Below are 22,397 nucleotides of genomic sequence, written 5' to 3' on the forward strand. Positions count from 1 at the left end.
CAGCCCCGCTGATCCTCGCTTGCATCATGGAGCTCTGCAGCTCTGAGTGAGCTCCGTGTGGCATTCTGGAATGCCGACGGGCTTTCGTCACAAAAAGCCCGTCTTTTCAAGAACCTGATGTCTCAGCGTCGAGTGGACATCGGCCTGATCAACGAGACTCACCTCAGACCAGTAGACCGGTTGAACTTTTCGGGATACCACGTCTACCGGGAGGACCACGCCTCGCCGATCGGGACTGCTTACCGGGGATTAGCAGTTTTGGTCCGTCGGAATGTCATCCACCAAGTGCTGCCAGTACCTCAGCTGCAGACGACCTACGCACTGGGCGTGGAGGTCTGCATTGACCGCCAACCCACCCGTGTGTTCGCCTTTTACAAGCCGCCGACGAATCGCCTCGCAGTGGCTGACGTCCACACCTTGCTGGACTCGCCACTGCCCACGATTATCGCCGGGGACTTCAACGCGAAACACACGGCGTGGAATTCCAACCACATGTGTCCGGACGGCAGACGCCTCCTGGACGATGCAGACCGCCACGGGTACGTGGTGCTGGGGCCAGAGGTCCCGACGCACTACCCGTACGCCGCAGCATATACGCCTGACGTCATCGACATAGCCGTCACCTGTGGCTTGTCCGCCACGCCGACGTTAGACGTACTGGATGACCACCTCATCTCCGACCACCAACCAGTCCTCTTGACGCTGAAGACAACGCCGATGACTTCTCTTCTCCCTCCGCCAAAGCATCGCCAGGACTGGCGAATCTTCGCCGAACACATGGCCAAGCATTCGCCGTCCTTTAGAGTGGAGAGCCCTGCAGACGTCGACCGACTCGCCGAGGACCTCAGCGCGACTATGTCCACCGCGCTTCGAGAGTCCAGACTCGACACTGCAGCCATGCGAAAACCACGCCAGCTCCCATCCTACATCCAAGCGATGCTGGAGGAGAAGAGGAAACTGCGCCGGACATGGCAAAACCAGCGGTGCCCGACCATGAAGACGCGGCTCAACGCTCTGGCCGCCAAGATCTCGGAAGCGTTACAAACTATCGCTGACGAGTCTTGGCATATGACCATCGAGCGAGCCGGCGATGACTGGTCCGGCATCCACCGCCTTTGCCGCCGACTCTCCGGGAAACCGCCTCCGATTAGGCCCCTCCTGGCCGGTGACGGAACCCCACGCTACCGTGCCGAGGACCGAGCGGAGATCTTTGCGGACCACCTGGAGACGCAGTTCACACCGAACCCGACCACAGATGTGCAGCACGAAGAAGCCATCGAGCGACACTTGGAGGCATACTTCGAGTCGCCGATAGCGCCGACGGAAGACCCCGTCGTATTTTCCCCTGGACAAGTCCTTCGGATGATTCGACGAACTAAACTGCGCAAAGCGCCCGGCCCCGATCGAGTCACCAACGAAGCCCTGCGTCACCTACCCCCGCGAGCAATCGCGACGTTGACGCGGCTATTCAACGGGATACTCCGCACCGGGCACTTCCCATCGTCGTGGAAGCTCGGCCGAGTCATCATGATTCCGAAGCAGGGGAAAAACATCATGCAGCCTGGGAGCTACCGTCCCATCACGCTGCTGTCGACGATCTCGAAAGTCTTCGAGAAGTTGCTGTTGCTGCACATCACGCCTCACATTCAGCCACGCGACGAACAGTTCGGTTTCCGTGCCGAACACTCCACCACGCTCCAAGTCTCGAGGGTACTGCACCATCTCGCTGCCGCCATGAACAAGCGAGAGCGGTGCATTGCAGTATTCCTCGACATGGAGAAGGCGTTCGATCGCGTCTGGCACACCGGGCTCATCTACAAGCTGTCCACGTCTACTATTCCCCGTCGAGTAGTTAAGACTGTGGCCACCTTTTTGCGAGACAGACGTTTTCAAGTGGCGGTTGAAGACGCCCTGTCCACGGAGCGCCCCATCCGAGCCGGTGTGCCTCAGGGAAGCTGCCTGTCGCCCGTCTGCTATGGCAGATACACGGACGACATCCCAGTGGTCGGCGACGCCATGCTGGCGTTGTACGCCGACGACGCTGCATTCATAACAAAGTCGATCAAAGGACCGCACGCGGCGATCAAAATGCAGCGTGCACTGGATGCACTTCCCGCTTGGCTGAATGACTGGAGGCTGAAGGTCAACGTGGCGAAGACTCAGGCGGTATCCTTCGGGCGGACTGCCCCGCCGCCACGGGTATCGCTCTTAGGAGAGACCATCGAGTGGACGCCCTCGGCTAAATACCTGGGGGTGACCATCGATAGGGGACTCAAGATGCGATCCCACGTGAAGAACGTGGTCGCGCAGACGCGCGCCGCACGGGCTCTCTTACGCCCAGTGCTGGCGTCCCACCTGCATCTCCGTACGAGGCTGTGCGTCTACAAGACGTACGTCCGCACGCGACTCACTTACGCGGCCCCAGCTTGGTACGCGTTACTAAGCGAAACGGACCGCAAGTCGCTGCGGGCGCAGCAGTCGCTAGCGCTCCGCACCATCGCCGGAGCTCCACGCTTCGTACGGAACGCGGTCATCTCCAGGGACCTGCGCATGGAGAGCCTCGACGACCACGTTCGCCGCCTGAGCACCTCGATGTTCGCGCGCGCCGATGGAGCGCAAGCCCAGCACCTGCGGGGCATCGCGCCATACCATCGGCGTCCGCCGGACAAGTTAGGTCTGCCACGTGACCTGACTACCTGAAAAGACACCACTGCTTCCCCGCCGCTGGCTGACGGGCGCTCGCCGGAACATCGCCGGCGGGCTCGACCTCGCCGAGCCGCGGGCGTTAGCCTCACGGACATCCCACGCCGCCGCAGTAGCCGATCGCTCGCGAACATCCGCGGGCTCGATCGCACTGCCGTGCGGCCACTACCGGACATGACAATCCGGAATTGACACCCAGACCAGTGGTCCAACCCCGTGCCCCGCCCGCAGTCGCAGGCGGCGTAGCCACCACTGAAGAGGGCCATCGCCCTGACCAGTCACCCCGGGACCCGAAAGGGTCCGCGTGGACGACCTCGAGATGATAGGATTATTATTGTATCGTACGCATTATAAGCTGAAATACTGCCGGTTTGTGTAAATAAGTGCAATAAGTGTGTAATAAATGTGTAATAAGTAAATAAGTGTATTAGTAACAAATATATGAGAGTAATTCTGTACTCTCATTTATTTATTTTTCCCATTTTATCCTATTTTTAAACAACACATAATAAAATAACAAAAACAACAGAAAAAATAACAGAAACACAGAAAAAATAACAGAAACAACAGAAAAAATAACAGAAACACAGAAAAAAATAACAGAAACAACAGAAAAAATAACAGAAACACAGAAAAAATAACAGAAACATAGAAAAAATAACAGAAACACAGAAAAAATAACAGAAACAACAAAAAATAAAATAACATCAACAACAAAATCAATAAATAACAGAAACAAAAGAGAAATAAAATAACATAAACGACAAAAAACTAAAGTAACGGAAAAAAAAAACATTGAATAAAAATATGATAAAATGGATCCCACTGGCAGCAGGGTGGGTTGGACCCAAGCCGCCAGTGGTTAGGGCTCCAGAGTGAGGAACCTCCTCACAATGCGTGCCGTCTCAAGAACCACTGCCTTCTGTATCTTACCTTTGATCCAACAGTTAAGCGACAGTTTCTTAAGATGTTGGTCGAAACTGTTCGCAATAAGACCGTGGACTGATACAACTATCGGTACAATAATCGCTGAGTCAACACTCCACATGGCGGTAATCTCGTGGGTCAGGTCCAAGTATTTCGATACTTTTTCCTTTTCTGCTTTCGCTAAATTATCATCATGTGGAATAGTGACATCAACAATCATTGCTCGACGCGCTGATCGGTCAACTAGCACTATATCAGGTCTATTGGCTACAATATACCTGTCAGTGATAACCGACCGATCCCAGTAAAGCAGGGCACTGCTATTTTCAAGAACTGACATTGGGTCGTACCTATAGTACGGCACCTCAGTATCTACAAGGCCATATTGAAGAGCAAGTTGTTGATGGATTATCTTGGCTACTTGATTATGTCTGTGCAAGTATTCGCCGTTAGCAAGATAAGAACAACCGGAAACAATATGTCTGAGGGATTCCCCAGGAAGATGGCACGCACGACAAATGTCAAGCGTTCCATCTTTCATTATATGTTTCCGGTAATTATTAGTCTTAATAACTTCGTCCATAATTGCACAGATAAAACCTTCGGTTTCCCCAAAGAGGTCCCCAAACTGTAGCCAGGATACAGAGGCTATGGAATCTACATCCGGCCTAGTTAAGGCCTTGTAGAATCTTCCATGCAACTCCTTACTCCTCCATACAGCTATGCGATCCGAAGTGCTAAGCACTATGGGCTTAGCACTTCGGATAAGAGTAATTATTATTAGTGTGTTGAGTGAAGTGATAAAATAAATTAGTGCGATTATACTGATTTGCTCTTTTTATTTAAACCCACTGTTTCATCTCAGAAGTGGGATTAATAAAGAAAGTTATGATGCATAATCGCGCCAATTAACGATTCGGCAAATACATGCCGGCTACTTTGTTCCTCCGCAAGAGGGAAACGAATCACCGTGTAAAAATCAAGCGACAATGAAGATCGTCCACTTCTGGGGCCCGGAAGGTCCTTAGAAGAGTTTTGAACCGGAGGTACATTCATCTGCAGCGTGCATGGTTTCTACGCCCGATGGCAACCTACCCTCAACTTCTACGCGTAATAACTGAGGTATGAGCCATCCATTATTCCATTTCAAATTTTAATCCCGTTTTTAATGATATTGATGCATAGTGTAATGAGGTTGATCGTGTTTGTAACCTCTACTGATGAGATGACCGTGAAAGGTTATTATTGCTAACACCCTGTTTGAGGTTATGAAATTAGTATTAGGGCACGCGGGTTATGATAGGTGGTCATTATACGCTCGTGGATAGAGTGAATGGTTTGAGTGATAGCTGAAGCTAAAAATGTAACTATAATTTGTGGCATATCTGACCGTCAAATAAAGGTTTAGGTTTAAAGACGTATTCTCTTAAAAAAAAATAAGGTCATTTACATGAGAAAATAAAGTTTACAATATTCGCCATTTAATGAAGTACTCATTCAGCGCATTTGCCGAAGTAATTCGCATTACTCATAATGTGAGCAGCTAATTATTCAGTTTTAAATGGATTTAATGAGTGTACATTTTTTTTATGTGTGCAGGTATTTTGTTGTACAGTTTAGCTCCTTCATAGGTAGGGGTTTTTCTGCCATAAATTGTTCTAGTTTTGGGTAAGGCAAGGTAGCTAGCTCGACGAGTTTTAGTTTTAATTTTTGTGAATGTGATATTCGTGTGTATTGTTTTATTTACAGTTTTCCTAACAAAAATACACGTGCTGTATGTATATAACTGATGAAATAAAGGCGGTAAATACTAATGTTAAAATTTCAACCAATTTATTTAGTCAACTTTTTATCGAATTAGGTAAAAACCCGCTCAACCATCCACTTTTCACGTTGCATCTCGCCGAGATACCCGCAATTTGAATTCGCAGTTTAATTCTAGAGTGCTACCGGTACGAAAAAGTTAACAAGTAATTCAATAAGTTAAATAGTAAAAAAATAAAAACTCCCGACTGCTGTTTGCGCTGCATATTTTTCGGCTCTTACATTAAATCGTATAAAATCCACCACATTGATTGTTTAAAGAATTTTATGTATCCATTGACACACACGCCATCAAGACGAATGACGTATCATTTATCAAAATCGGTTAAAGTTGTTGAGAGGTTATGAACTGACACAAATACATACTGATTAAACGCCTAATCCCTACTTTTGCAGCAATTAGTTAAAAAAAAAAATCTAGTATATCGGATGGTTACAATAGTTCTCAGACTACCCGCAAATTTCAACCAGAAGTTTTTAAGAAACAAGCTTTGACGCTATTAGTGTTTTTATTTGCACAAGGCTCAGTCATAGTGTAAGGTTCTATAAACCTTTAAGGTTATTTTTTTCGCGTCGTCAGTGATATTCCCGCTGCAGTCATACAGACAACACGGGGTACGTGTGGGGTACCTATAAATTATTTTTAAGGGTACAATAATATCATTTACGTCAGAATCGGTTGATGAACACTTTCAGTGTGCTCAAACTCAGTTTTGCATATAGCATGGCGATCGCAATTTGAATGTAAAATCGAATTATTTTATGATGTTCACTTTTGAGTTTCTTGTGAAATTGATTTTCATGTGGTTATATGATTGTTATGTAATATGAATATAGATCTTCATAATTGGGGCAGACGTACTTTATGAATCGACTGGGAGCTACTTGTAGTCAAACAATAATATTGTGCTTATCTTTCTTTTCTCGGAATTTTTGGTGAGTTCGTGAAGTGCAAACGTCATCGCCTACGATGGTCACCACTGATGCTTTGCTGTGCGCGGTGTGCCTGATGCCGAGCGCGTCACTGCGAGGCACCTCATCGTGGCGCGCTAACGATGCAGGGTTGCAGCCAATGGGTATCTATAAGCCGCCGCATTGTCGCCTATTTGGGGTCACATAAGCGCTGTTAAGCGTTTATGCTGTATGGTATGACTGTTCTTTTATTTTTACTAAAAGTTAGTGTTTATGAAGTCTGTACGTGTTGTAACTTGTAGTTTAAATCACATTCTTTGAATGATTGAGAGCATAGTAAGTAGATCTTACTCACGGCTTTGGGACTGTCTCGTATAATATACAAGCCAGTGGCACAGCGTATGAGTAAATACAAATAGGCAGAATCGGGCACTTGGAGGAAACGTAATAATAATTATTACCAGTTAGACATCCTTATGATTTTGATAAAGCTTTTGTCATTTTAGAAAAAAAGTAGTGCTTGTAGGCAGCATGTACGTTACGTACTTTTGCCAACAAGTTTTCAATCGAGTCAATTTTATCATTCTACCTTTAGATTGTCGGTCCAATCATAATGTAAGTAGAAAGTTCAAGTGGCACTTTTAATTATAGCCATGATTTAGCTTTGTGCCGTTCATTGTTAGTCAGGTGGACCGGACGTACCGTAAGAATTTTCACTAAGCCGACTAGACTGCCATTTTACATAATATCTTGAGTTCAGTTGGTGTTAGTATGCCTGCCAGGTTATGTAGCTTACATAGTAGGGAATAGGAATGGAATAGAAAACTGTTATTTAACTGATGATCCTGTATTACCTAAATTCAATCGTGAACTGTTTTCGGAATTACATAGATGCCGAAGTGAAGACAGTAGCCAAGTCTTACTTTCTGCAGCCAAGTCTTACTTTCTGCAGCCAAGTCTTACTTTCTGCCGCCAAGTCTTACTTTCTGCCGCCAAGTCTTACTTTCTGCCGCCAAGTCTTACTTTCTGCCGCCAAGTCTTACTTTCTGCCGCCAAGTCTTACTTTCTGCCGCCAAGTCTTAGGTACTTTCTGCCGCCAAGTCTTACTTTCTGCCGCCAAGTCTTACTTCATGCAGCCATGTCTTAATTTCTGTAGTGAGGTCTTACTTTCTGTAGTCAAGTTTTACTTTCGGTAGCCAAGTTTTACTTTCGGTAGCCAAGTTTTACTTTCGGTAGCCAAGTTTTACTTTCGGTAGCCAAGTTTTACTTTCGGTAGCCAAGTTTTACTTTCGGTAGCCAAGTTTTACTTTCGGTAGCCAAGTTTTACTTTCGGTAGCCAAGTTTTACTTTCGGTAGCCAAGTTTTGCTTTCGGTAGCCAAGTTTTACTTTCGGTAGCCAAGTTTTACTTTCGGTAGCCAAGTTTTACTTTCGATAGCCAAGTTTTACTTTCGGTAGCCAATTTTTACTTTCGGTAGCCAATTTTTACTTTCGAAAGCCAAGTTTTACTTTCGATAGGAGTACTTTCATCTCGTTGCTCGTTGAGAGATCTCCCTGCAAGGATTTAAGTGAGATTCCTTTTCAAGTCAGAGTAATAGCATTCACAGCTTCACGAGAAGCTATTCACTTCCTTTCTACAAGCCAGTCTGTTGACGGTTTTTCTTTCAAAAATGTCTCTAAAGTAAAACGTGGAAAAATAGTACAACTGAAAAACGATAATAATTTATAAATTAAATAATGTTCTTTTGTTTCGTCTTAGTTTTAAAGTAGATAAGATTGCAGTTTAGATCACAGACCAATAGCATTGGATTAGAATTTTGTAGAATTCATACTGACCACATTTTGTAAAACCATTTTGTAAGACAGCGAAAGGATATCGCTCATCAGTAGTATAGGTACAATTTGATTATTACAGATGCTTTTGCAAAATTTGTTACTAGCCGAAAACGATCAGTTTCGTAGAATATTATACATAATTTGGCTTAGATAGATAGATAGATAGATAGATAGAAACTCTTTATTGCACACAAAAACACATATAAGGATAACAACACAGTAAGAAGAAAACAGAAAAAAAAAAAAACAATTGTGTGCAAAGGCGGCCTTATTGCTTGGAGCAATCTCTACCAGGCAATTGGCTTATTTGAACATCCTAGCAAACTTATAAAGTGACTATAAGAATGCTTTTACTAGTAGACATTTTAGAGTTTTCGAGTGTCGACTGATTAATAGTTAGGTATGTTTTGACCTCCATGATACTACCACGAGCCAAGTGCCTAGTCAAGCCAAGCCAAGCACTAACCAGACCATGTTAAACGCGTTGTGCCACAGGCCCTAGCGAGACTGCGAATAAAATGATTGGACAAACTGCTTACTTGATATTATTTGGACTACTGACAATACTCTCAAAGAATGTGCTATCCATAATTTGGTATTTACCTAGGTCACGATGCCATGTTGCTATTAATTTAAATTAGTAAACTCGGGGAGGTTGGGCGTAACAAGGCAAATGCTCGGTAAAGGATAGCAAGCGATAGGATAAAGCTAACTAGATAATGTAACTGACAATATTAATATTTCATTTAATTACAACAAAGGAATTTAGTTATTTAGTGGCAAGTTCCCACAAGCATTGCGACAAAAGTAAACACTGATAGCATTTACTCAGGTTCATTTTCGTAACCAAGCTGGTAGGCATTAAGAGAACCCGCAGTGTTAAGGGATTTCGAGGCTACAAAGCTTGTACATGCCTGAGCAGACTCTTTAAAGCCATATCACAGCGCCTACGGTTCTTATATCCAACAGTGCTAACTGTTCCGATAAATAACTTGAAACCGAAGACCTTATTGAGCTATTGCCTACCAGAAAGCTAACCAAGCATTTTCCCATTGCGGGAGCAATTCATTGTTTCAGGACGGCCGAATGTAACGCCACACCGCCTCAGCCAATCGCAACGCGCAAACGCCAACCAGACTATCCGAGTCAAGCCGAGCCAAACGCCGGCCAATCATAGCCTAGCGGCCATTGAACGCCAACGCCAGCGCCATTGACAGCCGAGCGCCACTCAGCAACAACTGCCGAATGCCTTCGGTGGGGATAACGCCATATAAAGCCATGCGAGCTCATTTTTAGGATTATTATTGTATCGTACGCATTATAAGCTGAAATACTGCCGGTTTGTGTAAATAAGTGCAATAAGTGTGTAATAAATGTGTAATAAGTAAATAAGTGTATTAGTAACAAATATATGAGAGTAATTATTATTAGTGTGTTGAGTGAAGTGATAAAATAAATTAGTGCGATTATACTGATTTGCTCTTTTTATTTAAACCCACTGTTTCAATATTTTTGTTGTTGTTGTTTATTTTAGTGGCTTTTTTTTATATATTTTTATGCATTATTGTTTTTGATTTATCGTGCAAAACGTAAGAAAAAATACCCGAATACGGAATCCTCGGCGCGCGAGTCTGACTCGCACTTGGCCGGTTTTTTTTAATATTATGACAATGGAGAGATACTTTAACTTTATCAAAATAGACATGTTCAAGAAGTCCCAAGTCCATTTTTAGGTTTTCCCTATTAGGTACTGTCTGTCTGTCTGTCTGTCTGTCCGTCCGTCCGTCCGTCCGTCCGTCTGTCTGTCTTCTTCCCATGTCGTAGAATTCAATTTTGCGTGTTGTGTTTTTGTGAGTGCCTCATCCAAGTAGTATTATTTACTACATCCATGTCGGACACAGACATAGGTAACATTTATGGCGATCATGTGGCAATAGACTAAAGATATAAAAGTTGTCTTTGCTCAGACGTGAAGGTGTCCTGTCGGTGGCCTGGAGCATAGAGCATATAGAAGGATGTATACAGGCATAGAGCTTGTATTTTTTTACGTGTCAACGCACTGTCAGTTAGTTGTCAGCATTTGTTTCTGGTCGGTGGTTGTCAGGAAGCTGTTAATGTCAAAAACTTGTGTAAAAATTCAGTTTGATTTCGGTCGGCGTCATGAATTTGTGTTGTGCCTTGTTGATGTAGAAAACAAACTCTTCAACTAATAATATTCTATTTCAGTTTGCTTAATTCGTGATCGTGTCACAAATGGTAAAGTAGTATTGATGTGAAATGTTACAAGGAATCTTGAATATTAAAATGTTTGTGTGTGGTGATAGAGTAAGTTGGATTGTGCTATATATCGTTCTGTCGTCCCTGACAAAGGATATCGGAGCCCAACAAATAAGTAAGTCAAAGTCATGTTTAATTCGATTGTTTATTAGCATAAATAATGTAGTTCACACTACGGGAAGCTATCGTGGTAAAACAGTAAATAGGTAAAAAGTTATGATCAGTTTTTGGTTGGTTACCTGTGATAGTCAAATGGTTTTGCAGTCTTGTCTTGTCAGTTGGACGGAATCAAATCGTAGCCGAAATAAGTCCTAGGTTTTATTATTGCTTGGTGACTGAAACAAGGGGAATGTACTTAATAGGTACCTATTTAATTTAGTTAAGTATAATCTATTATTTAAAAAATGTTGTTCGTTTGTTACCTATGCGTTCGCGCATCGTTTATCCGATTTAGGTGAAACTTTGTACAGTTCTTATTTGCACTTGTGTGAAGAGTTCTGACATAGTACCATCAACACACTGGGTGGTGCGTGAGTCGCATTGCAAGTTACCAGACATACTTTTTTTTTTTTTTTTTTTTTTTTTTTTTCAATTCAATATCATTTCAATTCAATTGCATTGGTTATTAAAATATTGTAAAAATGAGTTCTGAAAAAATTAAAAAAAAACCATTTTCAGATTTATAGGCTCCTTGTTTGTAAAATACATCATAAATACAATTTAATTCTTGAAAATACTTTCTTACACAAAATTAATTACAGTATGAGGATGAGAATAATGTGTCACTGACAAATGTATATGGATCTGAGACATGTTGCTCGCTAAGCAATGGTTGCTCGCTAGGCCATGTTGCTCACTAGGCCATGTTACTCACTAGGCCATGTTGCTCACTAGACCATATTACTCACTACGTATACTACTAATAAGTAAGCTCTGGCGATGGAGAGACTTATGATTAAATCTTCTTTAAATCATCAAATAAAGAATGAGGAGATCTGTAGGAGAACCAAAGTAACTGACATAATTCAATGGGTTGCAAAGATGAAGTCACAATGGGCAGGGCACTGTTTCAAGCTGATAGATGTTAGATTCCCAAGCTGATTGTTGAAGTTGAAATCGCAGCAGGCAGACCAGGTCACTAGGACCTAGTGGGTTAGATGTTGTCTGTCAATGTAGTGACTAGGTAGTCAGACACCATGCAGATTGCTAGGAGCCGCTGAATTCGGGCAGCGCAAGACTGATGTGTGGAAGTCCCTAGAAAATACCTGAGTCCAGCAATTACCAGCTGAGTATTGGCTGACAATGGTGATGAATTGATGTTTGCTATTGATTTAGGGTTTTGTATCCAAACAAATCCAGACGATGCCATCAGGAGCCTATTACATGCTATTACTAAGCCTCTGTTTGAAATTTTCAGTGTGTATTATTGCAGCTTTAATAACAAATAATAATAATCCGGCCAAGTGCGAGTCGGACTCGCGCACCGAGGGTTTCATACTTTCGGATTTATTCCTGTACTTGTACTATAGGTCCTACCTACCTGCCAAATTTCATGATTCTAGGCCAACGGGAAGCACGCTATAGGTTATCTTGACGGACACAACGAACGGACGGACAGACAGACAGACAGACAGAAATACAGACAGGCAGACAACAAAGTGATCCTATAATGGACCCCTTTTTCCCTTTTGTGGTAACCCTAAAAAAGTACATAATCTTGTACAATGGTACGGAACCTTTCATGAGCAAGTCCGACTCGCACTTGAATGGTTTTTAGGGTTCCGTACCTCAAAAGGAAAAACGGAACCCTTATAGGATCACTTTGTTGTCTGTCTGGCTGTCAAGAAACCTGTAGGGTACTTCCCGTTGATTTAGAATCATGAAATTTGGCAGGTAGGTAGATCTTATAGCACAAATACAGGAATAAATCTGAAAACCGCGAATTTGTGGTTACATCATTTAAAGAAAATTAAAATGTGTTTCAATTTGCAAAGTAAGATAATACCAAGTGGGGTATCATATGAAAGGGCTTTACCTGTACATTCTTAAACAGATTTTTATTTATTTTTATGCATAATAGTTTTTGATTTATCATGCAAAATGTTGGAAAAAATACCTGAGTACGGAACCCTCAGCGCGCGAGTCTGACTCGCACTTGGCCGGTTTTTTTGGGAAGCTGAACTTTAACAGAAGGATAAAATGCAAGATTGGTAGACTCGGTGACCTCGGTTCTCTTGGTCGACGAGTATGTCTATCGCATGGAATAGCGTCAATTTCGCGTGTTAAGTAGTGCATAATGAACTGGTAAAAGCGCGGTATCGCCGGACGTCCGTCTGCCGGCGTCGCGATGACCCTCATTATAATATGTCAGTAGCTATAATTGATAAGTTTCATAGCATTAAAACAATTAGCTACTAATTGTTGCATGTGTCTATTTACACAGATATTGTGTATTGTATAGGCTCTGTAAAGAGGATGCGGAAACGCCCCTACACAATCTACACATCATCTGTCAATGTCGGGCACTAATACATAAACGTAGTCTCCACTTAGGGAAACATATACATATATTGCACCTGCCCGTCTAGAATGGGCAGTAGATAAAAATTATATCCCCGATTATATCCACTGATTTCTATGACATCAGTGGATATAATCGGGGGATATCTTCTCGACCAAGCTGCTGCTTTTCCTGGTGGCAATCAGTATTGGAGTAAAACTATAAAACAGAATTTTTTCCAACATTTTGCATGATAAATCAAAAACTATTATACATAAAAATAAATAAAAATCTATTTTAGAATGTACAGGTAAAGCCCTTTCATATGACAGACAACAAAGTGATCCTATAAGGGTTCCGTTTTTCCTTTTGAGGTAGGGAACCTAAAAACAAGCATTTAGAACAGTAAGTTAGGATTGGTCTAGGTAAAGGAAATATGATGACAGTGAACGAACCCTACATGGATTCACTTGGCAGATCGATGAGGAAGTATACATATAATTAATTATTTTATGATAATAACTTCAGCCCTTTGTTGGCAAACGTTTCCTGAGTTTGCAAAGCTTGACAGGAAAGCTATTGGCGATATGGCGATGCTTCAAGCAATCTATATACATATAATACAATTGTAGAAAAGTGGTGTCTGTACAATGGAAATATATAAAAAAAAGTAGCAGGGGTTGTTATTATATTGATGCCGAACCCGAAATTGTAATTAATTATTTTTTTGTCTGTTTGTCTGTGTGTTTGTGCACGCTAATATCAGAAACGGCTTATTCGATTTAGATACGGTTTTCACTAATATATTGTAACGTGCGAGGAGCGGGTAGAGAGAGAAGGAGCGAGCAGCGAGTAGTACCGAGGCGAGGGGTGACGAGCCGAGGCGAGGAGAGGTGCGGAGAGGTGCGGAGAGGGGAGGAGAGGAGAGGAGAGGAGTGATGGCGATGCATAAAAGCGGTTGTCGGGCCGCGTGCGCGCATTATTACGTGTAGTTTTGAGTGATTTATTTACTGCATATAATCTTGTGAATATCGGAATTAAATCCCTGTTGGGTTATACAAGTTAATTTCTTTTATTTCTGAGTGTTCGTCACATTCAGAAGTGGGATGAATAAGGCCCACAAAAATCTCACAATGAAGCGAGAAAAGCGAGAAATATCCCTGAGGTCGAAGAGAATGCGAAGGTCAGCAAGAGATTGTGAAAGCGCTGATTTTTTTCAAGACCCGTAAGTGAGTACAGATGCAAATTTAGTTGTCATTTCACACACAGACTGAACTGAAGGTTATGTTTGATAAACACGTTGGTAAAGCCGCTAAATTATTATTTTTTGAGGGTACTTCGGAAAATTATCCGAGAAAACCGTGTTAATACATAAATTTATCATGTGTTATTATGTAGAAAGCTGGATTAGCAAAATTGTTCAGTTGGACGAGATCTATCAGTGGAGTGACGAAATAAAATCATTCAATTTGCAATCGAAATTTCTGGGTCAGGCACGTGGTTGGAATAACCATAACCTGTTAGAATTATACAACCACACTTGAGAAAAATGGAAGACGATGATTGTGTAACGTGTGTTACTAGAGAAGTTGTGGAGTCGTGTAATAAAATATTTTGAATTCGAATTTGAATTTGAAAAGTTGATGTCCAGATTAAAATGACGAATGAGATCATAACAAAATATTTTCAAGAAAAGTTAGCCATGTACTACAGATGCCAGCTAAGTGATCAAACAGCCGTTTCATGCGTTATACACGCCTTACCGAGTGAGCTATTAGTTATTTTCAGAGCAATACGAGAGATTCTTATAGGAAATTAACAAATACTAGACCACGATAGAAAAGAGAACAGCATTGCTCATGCTGAACAGTGTTCGGAAATAGCAGAGGTAAGTAAGGTAAGAGGTAAGTGCAAATCTACTGCTTTTTTATATTGTACCTACATGTCATGTCATGTTCTTTGAAGACTTTGGATTTTGATATCGAGATAAGATTTTGATATAAAGTTTAAGATTGCGATATTGAGTTTAAGAGTTTGATATCGAGTTAAGATTTTGATATCGAGTTAAGATTTTGATAAAGAGTTTAAGATTTTGATAAACAGTTTAAGATTTTGATATTGAGTTTAAGATTTTGGTATTGATATTAAGATAAGATTTTGATATCGAATTAAGATTTTAATATCGAGCTTAGGATTTTGATATTGAGCTTAAGATTTTGGCACTAAGTTTAAGATTTAAGAAGATTTAATAAGAGTTAAAGATCATAACAAAATATTGTAGAATTGATATCGAGTTAAGATTTTGATATCGAGTTGAGATTTTGATATCGAGTTAGGATTTTGATATCGAGTTTAACATTTTGCTTTTAAGTTTCAGAATTTAATTTTGATAACTAGTGTAAGATTTTGATATCGAGAAAGTTTTGATATTGAGGTAAAAATTTGTTATTGAGTAGGTACATGATTTTGATATTGAGTTTAACATTTTGATATTGAGTTTACGATCTTGATATTATCGAATTGAGATTTTGATATCAAGTTTAAGATTTAGGTATTAAGTTTCAGATTTTGATATTGAGTTAAAAACTTTGTTATTGAGTATATTATGATTTTGATTTTGAGTTTAAACTGTTGACATCGAGTTTACGATTTTGATATTGAGTTTAAGAATTTGATATCGAGTTTAAGATTTTGTTAACGAATTTAAAATTTTGATATGGAGTTTAAGGTTTTGATATTGAATTTAAGAATAATGAGCTAAGATATTGATAGTGAGTTCAAGATTTTGATAACGAGGTTAAGATTTTGATAACGAGTTAAGATTTTGGTAACGAATTAAGATATTGATAACGAGTTAAGATTTTGACATCGAGTTTAACATTTGATATTGAGGTAAAAAAATTTGTTATTGAGTAGGTACATGATTTTGATATTGAGTTTAAGATTTTGATATTGAATTTAAGGATTTGATATCGAGTTTAAGATTTTGATAACAAGTTTAAGATTTTGATAACGAGTTCGAGATTTTGATAACGAGTTAAGGATTTTGATAACGAGTTAAGATATTGATAGTGAGTTCAACATTTTGATAACAAGTTTAAGATTTTGATATCGAGTTTAAGATTTTGATAACAAGTTTAAGATTTTGATAACGAGTTCGAGATTTTGATAATGAGTTAAGGATTTTGATAACGAGCTAAGATATTGATAGTGAGTTCAAGATTATGATAACAAGTTTAAGATTTTGATATCGAGTTTAAGATTTTGATATCGAGTTTAAGATTTTGATAACAAGTTTAAGATTTTGATAACGAGTTCGAGATTTTGATAACGAGTTAAGGATTTTGATAACGAGCTAAGATATTGATAGTGAGTTTAAGATTTTGATAACGAGTTAAGATTTTGATAACGAATTAAGATATTGATAATGAGTTCAAGATTTTGATAACGAGTTAAGATTTTGATAACGAATTAAGATATTGATAGTGAGTTCAAGATTTTGATAACGAGTTCAAGATTTTGAGATTGAGTTTAAGATTTCGATATTGAAATTGATAAAAATTTGGATATGTAGTATATGATTTTGATATCGAATTTAGGATGGAGTTTAAGCTTTGATATTGAGTTTATGATTTTGATATTGAGTTTAAGATTTTGAAATCGAGTTTCAGATTTCACTTTGAGTTAAAATTTTGACGTTGAATTTAAGGTTTTGATATCGAGGTAAATAACGAGGTTTTGGTATCGAGTTTTAAGTTGAGTCTTAAGATTTTTACATTGAGTCTAAGCTTTTTACATTGAGTCTAAGATTTTCACATTGAGCCTATGTTTTCACATTGAGTTATTGGTTTAGATTAAGCAGTTAATTTAAATGGAACAGTTGATTTAGATTGAGCAGTTAATTTAGATTGAACAGATGGTTAAGGCTTTGGATTGAACAGTTAGTTTAGATCAAGCAGTTGGTTTAAATTGAGTACCTAATTGGTTTACATTGAGCAGTTAGTTTAAATGGAACAGTTGATATAGATTAAGCAGTTAGTTCAGATTGAGCATATGGTTTAGACTCAAGACTGAGCAGTTAGTTTAGATTGAGCAGATGGCTAAGGTTAAGCAATTAGTTCAGATAGAGCAGTTAGTTAACATTGAGCAGGTGGTTGAGATTGAGCAGTTGGATTAGATTGAACAGTTAGTTCAGATTAAGCAGTTGGTGTAGACGAGCAGTTGGTTCAAGTTAGCAGTTGGTTTAGACTGAGCAGTTGGTTTAGACGGATATTTTAGCTTTGATTGAGCAGTTGGTTATGATTGAGCAGTTAGTTTATGTAGAGCAGTTAGTTTAGGTAGAGCAGCTAGTTTAGACTTTAAATTGAGCAGTTGGTCAAGACTGAGCAGTTAGTTTAGATTGAGTAGTTGATTTAGATAGAGCAGTTGGTTCAGACGGATCTTTCAGTTTAGATTGAGCAGTCGTTTATGATTGAGCAGTTAGTTTAGGCAGAGCAGTTAGTTTAAGTAGAGCAGTAAGTTAGATTGAGCAGTTGCTTAAGATTGAGCAGTTAGTTGTTGAGTAGTTGATTTAGATAGAGCAGTTGGTTCAGATGGATCTTTTAGTTTAAATTGAGCAGTTGGTTATGGTTGAGCAGTTAGTTTAGGTAGAGCAGTTAGTTTAGGTAGAGCAGTTAGTTTAGGTAGAGCAGTTAGTTTAGGTAGAGCAGTTAGTTTAGGTAGAGCAGTTAGTTAGATTGAGCAGTTGCTTAAGATTGAGCAGTTAGTCTAGATTGAGACGTTGATTGAGATTGAGCAATTGGTTTACGTTGAACAGTTGATTCAGATCAAGCAGTTGGCGCAGATGAGCAGTTGGTTCAAGTGAGCAATTGGCTTAGACCGAGCAGTTGGTTTAAATTGAGCAGTTTGTTTAGTTTGAGTAGTTGGTTTAGTTCAAACAGTTGATTTAAATTGAGCAGTTGTTTTAGATTGAGACTTTGAGTAGTAGGTTTAGATTGAGCAGTTGATTAAGTTTAAGCACTTAGTTCAGTTTAAGCATTTGGTTTAAATTTGGCCGTTGGTTTAGTTTGAGCAGTTAGTTACATTGACCAATTTAAGATTGAGCATTTGGTTCAGATTGAGCAGTTGCTTCAATTTGAGCAGTTGGTTCAAACTGGGTAGCTGGTAAAGGTCAAAAATCTGGATTGAGTTTAGAAGTTTAAAATTGTGAGCTGAGGAGATTTTATTGAAGAGCTAAAGTATGTTTTTGCGCCGCGCCAATTGCGGTGCAATTGTTTCAGGACGGCCGACTGTAACGTGCGAGGAGCGGGTAGAGAGAGAAGGAGCGAGCAGCGAGTAGTACCGAGGCGAGGGGTGACGAGCCGAGGCGAGGAGAGGTGCGGAGAGGTGCGGAGAGGGGAGGAGAGGAGAGGAGAGGAGTGATGGCGATGCATAAAAGCGGTTGTCGGGCCGCGTGCGCGCATTATTACGTGTAGTTTTGAGTGATTTATTTACTGCATATAATCTTGTGAATATCGGAATTAAATCCCTGTTGGGTTATACAAGTTAATTTCTTTTATTTCTGAGTGTTCGTCACAATATTGTAGTAAGCTTCACTTAACATTTAGTGTTTATTTCATGTCAATCGGTTCATAAATAAAAAAGTTATGTCAATTTAAAGAATCACGGCGAACATTTTTGACGTACAGAGCTGAGTACGTACGTACTACACGCCTCGCCCGAAAAGTCACGTGAACGAAGTCGCGGGCACAGCTAGTACGTAAATATGCTTTGTACCGTTGCGCGTTGTGTTGATTGTATCAGCGTAGCCTTTTAGGTTCAAGACAGACGCCTGTATTTATATTGCAAAAGTTGTTGTTTGTATCACAACGCATACGATTTCACAGTCTGTGTGTAGTTTTCAGACGGTTTCACTCGTACTGCTTGTGAACTGCACACATGTTTTGTTAGGGTCCGTAACCGAAGGGTGCCAACGGGACCCTATTACTAAACCTCCGCTGTCCGTCCGTCTTTCTGTTAGCGGGTCGTATCTCGTGAACTGTAAGGAAATTTTCCCAGAATGTGTAATTCTATTGCCGCTCTAACAAAAATAATAAAAATTTTCAAAAGGGCCAACATGAAATTTAAAAAAAAAAGTGTTATTTCTTGTACGATGATACGGAACCCTTCGAGTGCGAGTCCGACTCGCGCTTGACGGGTTTTCTATTTGAGGTATTTTCTTCTTGAGGTACGGAATTCTAATAAAAATTTGTATAGCTATCTAGGGCTTCACGCTATCGTTAGTTCTACTACGCATCTTAGATTTACAGTTTACAAGTTCATAGATTTGATCAACCACCAAGTCACACTAAACTTGGAACGATGGATAGCCAGCCGTTAGTTTGATTTCAATGCGTATCACGCGGTCTTCGATTCCGCAGAACCTTAGAAACGTCGGCGGTTCAATTAGCATATTATATTGAATGACTGAGTGAGTCAGTACATCCGGCCGTCGGAAATCGATCTAATCGGCTGTGATTCACGAGAATCGTACATATCAAGGACTAGCTGATGCCCGCGACTTCGTCCGCGTGGATTTAGGTTTTTCGAAATCCCGTGGGAACTCTTTGGTTTTCCGGGATAAAAAGTGGCCTATGTGCTAATCCAGGATATTATCTATCTCCATTCCAAATTTCAGACAAATCCGTCCAGTAGTTTTTGCGTGAAGGAGTAACAAACATATACACACACACACACACATACAAACTTTCGCCTTTATAATATTAGTGTGATGACAGAAGAGTAAATAGTTTTAGGATTGATAGAATCGAGGTCTTAACAGGTTTTTCATCTGCGCATTTTCTAGATAAGTATTTCGACGAGGGCTTGAACTCGTGGATTCCGGTTTTGGCCTAACTCCGGAGCTTCATAAGATTACAGATTTGTTTTTAACCCCCGACCCAAAAAGAGGGGTGTTATAAGTTTGACGTGTGTATCTGTGTGTCTGTGTATCTGTGTATCTGTGTGTCTGTGTATCTGTGTATCTGTGTATCTGTCTGTGGCATCGTAGCGCCTAAACGAATGAACCGATTTTAATTTAGTTTTTTTTTGTTTGAAAGGTGGCTTGATCGAGAGTGTTCTTAGCTATAATCTAAAAAAATTGGTTCAGCCGTTTAAGAGTTATCAGCTCTTTTCTAGTTTTCTTGTAGAAAAGAAGGTTAGATAACCGTTAGGTTCATAATATTATGTCAATTGACAAATGTCAAGCTGTCAAGATGGACGTTGCCTAAATACATAATTATTTATTTGAAAATGATGTTTTGGAAAACTCAAATACGTCGTCGTCGTCGTCGTCGGGGGTGTTATAAATTTTTAATTTACACTTGCTAAAACCGCAGTTATCGTGATCATAATGGAGTTTCGATTTTCATATTTTTAGAAAAAAGTCAAGCTTTTTCAGCGTTTACATATACTCATAAATTGTACGTATGAAATAGGGTAAAACTTATCCTATTTTATCGATGAAAAACATAACAAAAAATCTTAAATATCTTTTACCAGGTCTAAAACAAAGTTTCCTTTTCATGTTTCTAACTGATTTGTTTTATTTCATGCTTAACATACTTGAATATTAATTAAAATGCAACAAATATTCAAATCAAACGCACCCGACTCCGGAGCTGAAAAATAGTTAGAAAGCCCTAATTTAAACGCTTCAATGCCATTAATGCGTTAAACTTACAGACATTGTATATCGCTGGCTAAACTAACTATCCAGGCTTCAAACAACTCTAGATTGGTCTAGAGTTTATAATTTATTGTTGAGGGGCGTGTGGCCTAGTTGTGTGGCATATCAATCGATTGCGATTGTTAAGCAATTGGCCAAAATAGGTAAGTGGATAGGTGACCAACTTTGAAGGTCCTTTGTCCATTACAACACTGCGATCTCACCTGATGATAAGTGATGACGCAGTCTAACTTGGAAGTGGTATGGCAGTTTCATTAAACCCATACCCCTGATCGGTTCTTACAAGGCATCGTACCGGAACGCTAAATTGCATGGCTGCACGGTTTTGCCTGTATGATGGTAAACTAGACACAGCCGAAGTTTTTTTTTTCCTCTCTCGGTCTGGCTTTTACAAAGATTAGCCAATGTCAAGTTTGTAGTTATTTGTAACAAGTTAGTTAAAACTATACAAGTGTAGACCCCGTCTGTGCCGGCGCTCGCCAACATACGCACGGCACCCCCTTAGAGCGGTTTCCAGTCAGTTTTAACAAAAAAAAACACTCCAAAAAGGCAGAGCAAGCCCGCCAGCTAACACCAACACAGACGAAGTCCCAGCCGAAGCTTTCCAAGTTTTCCACCGGACCAGACCAGAGACAATCTAGAAAATATAGATTCCTTAATTACCTCTGCTAGGAGTAGAACCCGGGACCTCCAACTTATAAGACCATAGCGCTTACCACTGTGCCAGTGAGGTCGTCAAAGTAGTAAGTATAGTAAGTTTTAATCGCATACAACTGTGGCTCATAGTCGATTTTATTCACAGGCGTGATGGCTATTATGGACTAAGAGCCAGCGCGTGCCAGACCTTCATTATTTTATAAATGGTGAAAGTTTCTCTGCGTATTGTCCCCAACACAGGGAGGAACGATCAGCGACTATGAAGTTTGGATCATGGTGGCTTTGGGAGAAAACAAGTAATAAAGATGTAAATGTTTTTTTAATTTAAAGTATAGTCACAGTGTTACACATCGTAAAACTGTGTTAATGTCTAATTTTTTTTATATCTTCTTCGTAATAGTAGTAGAAATCACGTCAGCATTAGACAGTATAGTGGCACTTTGAATTAAAAAAAATATTCAATTCAATTTATTTATTTGCTGATCTAGCTCATCTTATACATAGGTGTAATTATACAAATACTGGTCCAGCTGTATCACGCCAAGCTGGCATGCAAATACATTAATTTGTGTTAAACATAGTAAATAGAATTACATCTTTATTACCTGTTATCTCCCAAAGCCATCATGATGCGAACTTCATAGTCGCTGATCGTTCCTCCCTGTGTTGGCGACAATACGCTGAGAAACTTTCAGCTTTTATAAAATAACGAAGGTCTGGCACGCGCTGGCTCTTAGGCTATTAGAGCCCATTAGAACACAAATAATCACGCGTTACACGTTACAATAAAAATGTGTAAACTTGAAGCCAACGCACCCACTTCGTCAACAGCTGTTTATAGATTGGCTATTCTAACTTGATCCCTTTCCCTCGTGGCTCTCCTCACCTTCCAGGGGTCATAAGTGAATGGTGGTGAACTTATTTTTGGATCTGTTTTGTTGGTAGTTATGGGAAAGATGACTTCCCCGCTGCGACATTGCGTTTCCTCTTGATGACGTCATGTCCGATTGTTATTTTGATGTGAACCTTATTGTCAC

At 40.4% G+C, this 22,397-nt stretch overlaps 1 protein-coding gene across 1 annotated transcript in view; it reads left to right on the forward strand.

The window, feature by feature from the left end:
• The first annotated feature begins 10,302 nt into the window (after positions 1–10,302).
• The window catches only part of LOC123877716 (disintegrin and metalloproteinase domain-containing protein 12-like), an 80,970-nt gene continuing 68,875 nt past the window's right edge, over positions 10,303–22,397 (forward strand). The window contains exon 1 of the mRNA XM_045924570.1: positions 10,303–10,592. Within this exon, the coding sequence (XP_045780526.1) occupies positions 10,478–10,592 (115 nt within the window). The 5' untranslated portion in view covers positions 10,303–10,477. The remainder of the gene's footprint in view (positions 10,593–22,397) is intronic.

This window comes from Maniola jurtina, chromosome 24 (genome assembly GCF_905333055.1).
Source record: "Maniola jurtina chromosome 24, ilManJurt1.1, whole genome shotgun sequence".
NCBI classification, from domain to species: domain Eukaryota; kingdom Metazoa; phylum Arthropoda; class Insecta; order Lepidoptera; family Nymphalidae; genus Maniola; species Maniola jurtina.